The 7,279-nt window shown below is 54.0% G+C and overlaps 2 protein-coding genes across 2 annotated transcripts; both read right to left on the reverse strand.

Moving 5' to 3' along the window:
- Nucleotides 1-167: 167 nt before the first annotated feature.
- On the reverse strand, nucleotides 168-2,586 carry BDW74DRAFT_178685 (Rad21/Rec8 N terminal domain protein; the record flags this gene model as incomplete). The annotated part of the gene is made up of 7 exons (XM_073729255.1): nucleotides 168-917; nucleotides 968-1,492; nucleotides 1,543-2,005; nucleotides 2,053-2,187; nucleotides 2,243-2,383; nucleotides 2,466-2,502; nucleotides 2,568-2,586. The coding sequence occupies 7 exons, from the start codon at nucleotides 2,584-2,586 to the stop codon at nucleotides 168-170; spliced, it is 2,070 nt and encodes a 689-aa protein (XP_073583318.1).
- A 507-nt stretch (nucleotides 2,587-3,093) lies between these two features.
- argEF (bifunctional acetylglutamate kinase/N-acetyl-gamma-glutamyl-phosphate reductase) lies at nucleotides 3,094-6,397 on the reverse strand. The gene is made up of 2 exons (XM_073732366.1): nucleotides 3,659-6,397; nucleotides 3,094-3,606 (listed from the first exon to the last, which is right to left on the reverse strand). Exons 1-2 carry the CDS (start codon nucleotides 6,312-6,314, stop codon nucleotides 3,551-3,553), a joined length of 2,712 nt encoding a protein of 903 aa, XP_073583319.1. The 5' UTR covers nucleotides 6,315-6,397; the 3' UTR covers nucleotides 3,094-3,550.
- Nucleotides 6,398-7,279: the final 882 nt, after the last annotated feature.

Here is a 7,279-nt window from a genome sequence, read left to right on the forward strand (position 1 = left end):
CAGTTGTTGCGAAAGTCCGAATAAGAGGGAGAAAATATGGCAGTAACGAGCATTTCCCGAAGACTCATTTGAAGCGGTCCTCAGTATGCCGAATAAATGACGAGAATTATGAAGCAGAAGAAAGTCGTGCCATGTAACAGTGTATAATGCGAGGAGCCCCTGCGAACCTACACCTTTACCAGACGCACGAAGATCTCACCATACTCATAACGGACGCCCTCCTCCACGCTGCTTTGATCTTGGTACGCATCCTGGCGCACTCTAAGGAAGCCCTTAGTTGCGAGTGCAAGGATATGCATGAGGCCTTGGGTAGCGACCGCTGCGGTGGTCTTTGGAGGAGGTAAGAGTGTCGAGAAGGTGATTTCGGCGTTGTCGGAAGCATCTGCAGTAGCTTCATCCGCTGACTTCTGCGAGTCTATCTTCGTGGCTAGGAAATCCAGGAAGTTGAGACCCTCTTGGTCCATGACTGACTCGGTGAGGCTGTTCTGCAGCTGCTGGCTTCTTTGCGAAGGGCGCACTGCCTCTGCGGTGGAGTTGCTATCACCAGGAGCATTGTCGTCAAGATAATTGGTTAGGTCAACCCCTTCCAGCTTGTCGAGGTTGTTATCGAGGTTACCGGGAATGGTCAGATTGTCTAAGTCGTAGGGGAACCCGCGTCCAGCAAGAGGGCTTGCGCTGGTTAAGCGGTTGCGCCGTCCGATACCCGTGGGACCTACGCTCGCAGCTCTGCCAAAGGAGGCAACCGATTCAGGCATGCCGCGAGGTGAATGGTCACTCACACTCCCCAAGCCCCCGAAAATGCTGGCTGCGGGTGCGCCGTGGCGGGAGCTTTGCACAGAGGCGGTGATGTTCCACGGCATCTGCGAGGAGTTGTCATCGTGAAGATCCGGTGACTGATGGCGGCCAAGTTCAACATCCTAGGAAAGTTAGAGTGTGTTCTGAGAAGAGTTGAGCGAGCTATGCATACCTCGTTCCAGAGGTTAATGTCATCTACCAGGTCAACCCTACCCTCCTCATCGTCTTCTCTCGCGCGGACTCGCCGCTCTTCAGCCTCCGCGTCGTCTTCTAGAGGGCGTTTGCGAACAAGCTCGAATAATTTCTCTCCAAAGAAGATATGGAGTGGGTGCATAACTTGAGATGATCCAACACCAGCTCCAACCGAGCCGATACCTAGACCAAATACCCAGTATGCGGCGTTCTTTTTCGCCTGCGTTGATACCTTGTTCTGGCGTTTGTGCTTGCTCGCGACGGCCATGTTATGCAAGTAGTCGTCGTTCATGGCAGCCAACTCCGCATTGCGCAGCGCCGTCTGTACATCAGAACCCAGGAGCTTAGGAGCCCTCTGTCTCTGTGGTGCCCTCGCCTCGACTGGCTCTGTTTCGGCAGCTTTACGCGGAGCATCATCGCCTCCATCAGAGAATATGGCTGAGCTGGCTGGACGAGCCGGTTCGTTGGTTATTGCCATCTCGATGTCTTCGTCAATGATTAGAGGCTGTACAATAGTCAGCATGCTCCCATGTAGGAAGTGATTTATAAGCTTACCTGGTCGTCGAATGCGAGTTCATTGGCTCCGTACTCCCTAACCTCACTGGCAGGCCTGGCCCTCACCTCACTGTCGTTTCTGATCCCCAGCTCGACAATATTGCCGTCCTCGTCGAACTCAAAGTCCGGCTGGAGAAGCACACCTTCCTCGTCGTTGAGGGACGAAGCCAGCATCCCTCCCAAGTCAACCCCACCTTGTACAGAGCTGGCAGGGCCCGCTTCAGAGCTGAATCCACTCAGACCTTTCAGTATATTCTCGTCAGAAGGAAGATTCAAGCCCAGGATCGAGCTGCTTGACAAAGCTGATTGGCTAAGGTTCGGAGTCTGAAGCATCAAAACGCTAGATTGCTGACTTTCATCCACATCGAGCAATTTATTCAGTTTCGAGAGATCTAGGCCGAGACCCGGGAGGTTGTTCTCGGGTAGGAAGGAGGGATCATATGGCAGGACGAGCTGATCAGTTCTGTCGTTTTCATCAGCGAACATTCTCAAAGGATCAAGGAAACAAACCTGGCTTTTCCGGCAGACGGGTCCAATCCTCCAGCAGGGACCGATCTCAGCATCTGCCTCATCTTATCATGCATCGCTTGGACATCGAGCAAAGTATACCCGCACTGCTGGCTGTACACTCTGGAGACACCGTACCTGAACGATGAGGCTAATGAGCACGCAAGACCTTACGAAGACCAAGAAAACCTACAAGAGATTGCTCTGCAGTCTGAGCGCCATTGGAGCCGCTGGATCGATGATGACATTGCAAGCCTTGGGAACATCCACATTTTGTATGGTCTGCCGATTCAGTCTCCTAGAGATAGACCTTGCGCCCAGAGTTGCAACGAGCCTATGCAGACAGCCTCGTCAGTCCAGAAGGCTCTATGGATATGGGGATAAATCGAGGACGCAAACGAAGGACGGCGACGTACCACACTGTGGCCACTCCATGCTCAGGAGAGGTAAGTACTACGGGAAGGAAACACGGTTAGCATGACCCATCTGAGTATGTTTCAAGATGAGAACGGGCATACTTTCGTGGCTGTAAAACATCTCGACTGTTTCAGCACTCGGTCACGCATCTAGAAACGGCCTATCGAGCTCACAAGGACGAGACTTAGCCATCAAAGCGACTTAGAGCACAAGAGAAACTGCAGAGCAATTGAATAGATGGAGTCAGCACTCACTAAGTCCGGAGACACTTGATGTCTACACAAGCTCTGATGCAGGCGCAGGCCGACGACAGCGGAGGTCTACTTGTGTGTGCACCGAGCCCAGTTCAAGGAGTAAAGAGAATGCCTGGAGTCGAAGGAAGCTGAAAGTTGTCAAAGGTGGCGAAAACCAGTTCCAAAGAGCGACAGGGAGAATGAAGAAGAGAAAAGAGCAAAAGAAAAGCTGAAGCACAGCGCTGGAGGTAATGAGCGCATTTCCTGGAAATCTGCTCAGGACAGGACACCGCGACGCGCCTCGCGACTACCAGTCCTGGAGTTGCCGGTGGTATCATAATCAGGGACACTCATTTCGTTCGCTTTGAAGCGAGGGCAGGGAGCATTTGCGTAGCAGAAGAAGACCATAGACTTTAGATTCCCCTCTATTCTTATTTACACCACTTCCTATTACAGCACAAACTCCTGAGAAACGAAGGAGGGAAAGTGGCTAGAAGTCAGTACAGATTGCCGTACAGATGCGTAGAATAAGTAAAAGACAGGAACTAGCAAGCTTTTTTGGAAGGAGAAGAATGAGTAAAATGGACTAATACGTGACTTGTACTATGGACCTCATATAACAAGATCCGGGGGAAAAAGGATCTTACCAGCAAACCATCTCCAATCCACAACAAGTCACGATGCAGACAGGGTATGAATAAAAACACAAGGACAAAGTCTAGTAGAAGATACACAAGATGAAAACCAGGTTCGAATTATCTCACATACACAGCCTACCAACCAGGTAGGTAGATCAAATCGATTTTATACGACAAAAGGTAGGTTTATAACAAGCAAGCAGCGCTAAATGTCTATTCAAGAGGGATGCCCTCGTACTCGCTGTATCCGAGGGCAAGGTTCATATTTTCTATAATTAACGTTAGTATGTGTGATAGTAAGATAGGGAAGGCGGAACTTACGCAGGCACTGGGTGGCAGCACCCTTGAGGAGGTTGTCAATGGTGGCACAAACAACGACGCGGTTCTCCTTGGAGTGGACGGCGAAGCCACCGACTTCAACGCCATGGCGGCCAGCGATGTCCTTAACAACGGGGGGCTCGCCAATGATCTTGACGAGCTTCTCACCAGCGTAGCGGTCCTGGTAGATGTTGCGAATGTCACGAGAGGACATAGCCTCCTTGAGAGGAATGTTGATGGTGAGGTGGATACCCTGAAACCAAACAGCGACATGGGGAGAGAAGGCGATGGGAGTACCGAGCTGAGCGCTTATCTCACGCTCGTGGATGTGGTCGGTCAAAGAGTAAGGAATGATGTTGTTGGTGAGGTTCTGGACGTCGTTCTTGGGGCTGGGCTTAGTACCAGCGCCAGAGTAACCGGAGACACCAAAAACGGTGGGTTGGCCACCGAGGTGAGGAACAATAGGGGCGATAGCGAGCTGGGTTCCGGTGGCGTAGCAGCCAGGGTTGGCAATGCGAGTGGCCTGGGCGATCTTGGAGCGGCTGACGAGCTCGGGAAGACCGTAGGTCCACTTCTCGTCGAAGCGGTAGTCAGCGCTGAGGTCGATGATGACGTTTCCGTTCTGGGCACCCTGGTCGACGGCGTCGACGAAAGGCTTGCAGACACCGTTGGGGAGGGCCATGACCCAGCAGTCGACATCACCGTTGGAGGACATGCGCTTGACATCCTCGGCGCTCAGGTTCTCGTAGATAATCTCGCGCTTGTCGTAGCCCTGCAGCTTCTTGCCAGCCAGCTCGCGAGAAGAAACATGGCGCAGGTCCAAGTGAGGGTGAGCGTTGATGAGGTTGATCAGAGCCTGGCCAGTGTAGCCACGGGCACCAATAAGGGCAACCTTGGAGGGTTTGGTGTTGGAGTTGTTCTTCTCACCGAGGGGAGGGTTAGGGTTGGTGGTGGCGTAGGTGCGGACGGTCTGGACGGGGACCGAGGGGCGTCCGAAGCGGGCAGCGCGGAGAGCGTTGCTGGTGGTGGAGAAAGTACGCTTCTGACCAGCAGCAGCACCCAGGGGCTTACCGATGTTGGCAGCGGCGTGGGCAGCGCGCTGAAGTCGGGACTCGAGGTTAATGTCACCGAACATCTGACGGCCGTACTGAGAGAATTCTTGAACGAGGAGCTTGACCTCATCGCCGCTCTCAACGCCGTACCAGAACAGAACCTCGCCATCTCGGCTCAGGCTACCATCAGCCTTGTCAAAGAACCAGGTGAGGTTCTCGTCGTCCTCCTTGACAGTCCAGACAAGCTTAGGGTGGTCCTTCTTGATGGCAGCAAAGACGTTGTCGGCCACGTTAGTCAACCAACCGGACTTGGTGATGGTGAATGTAGCAAGGTGGGCCGCTGAGGAAACAACGTCCTTAGTCTGAGGCAGAACAACGGCGAGGGCCTCCATGGGCTCGTCGTAGTAGGCCTTGAATTCACGCTCCTTCAGACCCTCGACGTAACGGTCGACGGTCGCGCGAGCGTCAAGACCTTCCCGGTCACGGACAAGAACCTCCTTCAGCTGAGCCAAGTCTTCAAATTCGGAGAGAGAGGTCTTGGTGTGGACCTTGTTACCCCGTCGGATAAGGGTTCCGGCACCGGAGTCAGTGAAGAGTTCCTTCTGAAGGTCGGCAGGGTGGATGATAGCAACGCTAGAGGTACGGGGAAGATCGCTGAGCAGATCCTTCATCTCCTTGATTTTCAGACGAGTACCGTGACGCACCCACCACTGTGTCATGAGGTGGTCGTATTCCTCATCGAGGTTGATGCTAGAGATCTTCTCACCGGTATCACCGTTGAACAGACCACCCTTCTCGGCGAGGTAGACGATCTTGAGAGGCTGAAGGGAGCGCGCCAGCTCACCGGCTGCGACATCGGCGTTGACGTTGAGCACCTGTCCATCGGGGGTCTCGGCCATGGAAGTCAGAATAGGAAGGCAACCGGCCTCAATGGCAGACTCGATGGGCTTCTTGTTAACGCCGTTGATCTTGCCGACCAGGTTGTACTTCTCCTTGTCAAGGTAGTCGGCCTGAAAGACACCCGCGGTAAGAGGGCGAGCGCGCACACCCATGCGCTCCAGCTCCTCAACCAGCTTCAAATTCTCTTCCAGAAAGAGCTTGCGGGCCAGAGCCAATGTCTTGCCATCTGTAACTCGGATACCATCCTCAAACTGGGGCTCGACACCGGCAGCCTCGAGCATGCGGTTTAGCTGGGGGCCGGCGCCGTGGACGACGATAGGGTACAGACCGACATGGTTAAGGAAGGCGAGGGCGGAGGAGAGGGTCTCAAGGTGTTCTGTGATGATAGCACCGCCAACCTTGATGACCGCGAACTGCTGCTGGGAGACCGAGGTAAAGTGGGAAAGGTACTGCTGGACCTCGCGCTTCGAGCCAATATTGCTCAGCAGCTGGACGACGGTGGTCCGGGTAGAGGAAAGCTGAGTATCGGAGGCGCGGGAGTACTGACGGCTCTGCAGCAGCGGCACCGCAGAGGCCTTCAGCGCAGCGCGGGCTGTGGGAGAGGAAAGTCTGGCAGAGGCGTGCGGTGCGGAGAGCGCTCGGAGGGGCTTAGTGGTGGAAGCTCTCCGCACAGCGGTGCGAAGGGAGAACATCCTGCCAACCAGCATGCGGCAGCTTCTTTGGGCTAGTTGGACAGAAGGTCTAGAGAGCGAGAGAGAAGGGTCAGAGAGGAAGCAGATCGGGTATAAGAATGCGAGCAGAGGAGGAGTCACAAGTCCAGGTCAATGAGGGAAAAAAGGTTGTGCGGAGTCTGCGGGCTCGACCGTAGTGAGTCTAGGGACGTTTAGGACGAATTTGCCGCCTCCCAGCGAACGACATGGAACCACCCCAGGCACCGCTCGCCCTGCAGCGCGAATTTCCTTTCGTCTTTTCTCGCCCCTCGGCGTCGTAATTGCGCAGAACAAAAAAATTGGGACAAAGATTCAATTGGGGGTTCACCACTTACTCCAGGTCTCACCCAAGGTTCTCTTGGCCTGAGTACCCAATGCGGCAACGGATTTGAAAGAGCGCGAGGCTGAGCTGGGAGCTGGAGCTGAGGGATTTACACGAAGCTCGAGCGATCAGCGATGCTTTATACTCCGGATCTACCGTAGGCACGTATGAGACACTTAACAACCCAACGGTCTTCATGCAGGAGATCAAAGGGAAAAGAAATTGCAGACCGCGGACAACGACTGCGATGATCGGAGCCGACAATGGACAGACCGCCCGTGACTCAGACCACCAAGTAACCAAGCCTCTGGCCACTTTGTTAACCAAGGAATATATCCCATTCGGTGGGTTTCTGCAGGCTCATTTCAGCCATTTGGTTATCAGATTAGATCGTGTCCCCTCGACAACCCCCCTCGACAACCCCCCTCCAACCCCCATACTAGGCCATTCCAGCGAATAGAGGCGAGCCCTCGCTCCCGTGTGGATAGAGCCTAAGAGCCCAGATGCCCTCCCATGCTGCGGGCCTTTTTATTATCTGATCTTTTAGCTAATGCAATCTCTCCTCGTGGGAATTTTTTAGTCAACGTTGACATCTGTCATGTCTTTTATGGTCCACTGCTTCTAGCCTACCGCGACCTTG

This window comes from Aspergillus multicolor, assembly GCF_047715735.1.
Source record: "Aspergillus multicolor strain CBS 133.54 unplaced genomic scaffold BDW74scaffold_14, whole genome shotgun sequence".
In the NCBI taxonomy this organism is placed as follows: domain Eukaryota; kingdom Fungi; phylum Ascomycota; class Eurotiomycetes; order Eurotiales; family Aspergillaceae; genus Aspergillus; species Aspergillus multicolor.

What these genes read in the sequence shown, in the direction of transcription:
- argEF (XM_073732366.1), bottom strand. Translation starts at nt 6,314, where the DNA reads ATGCTGGTTGGCAGGATGTTCTCCCTTCGCACCGCTGTGCGGAGAGCT. An exon ending in TGCTGCCACCCAGTGCCTGC is followed by an intron (nt 3,607 to 3,658) that starts GTAAGTTCCGCC and finishes CGTTAATTATAG; the next exon opens with AAAATATGAACCTTGCCCTC.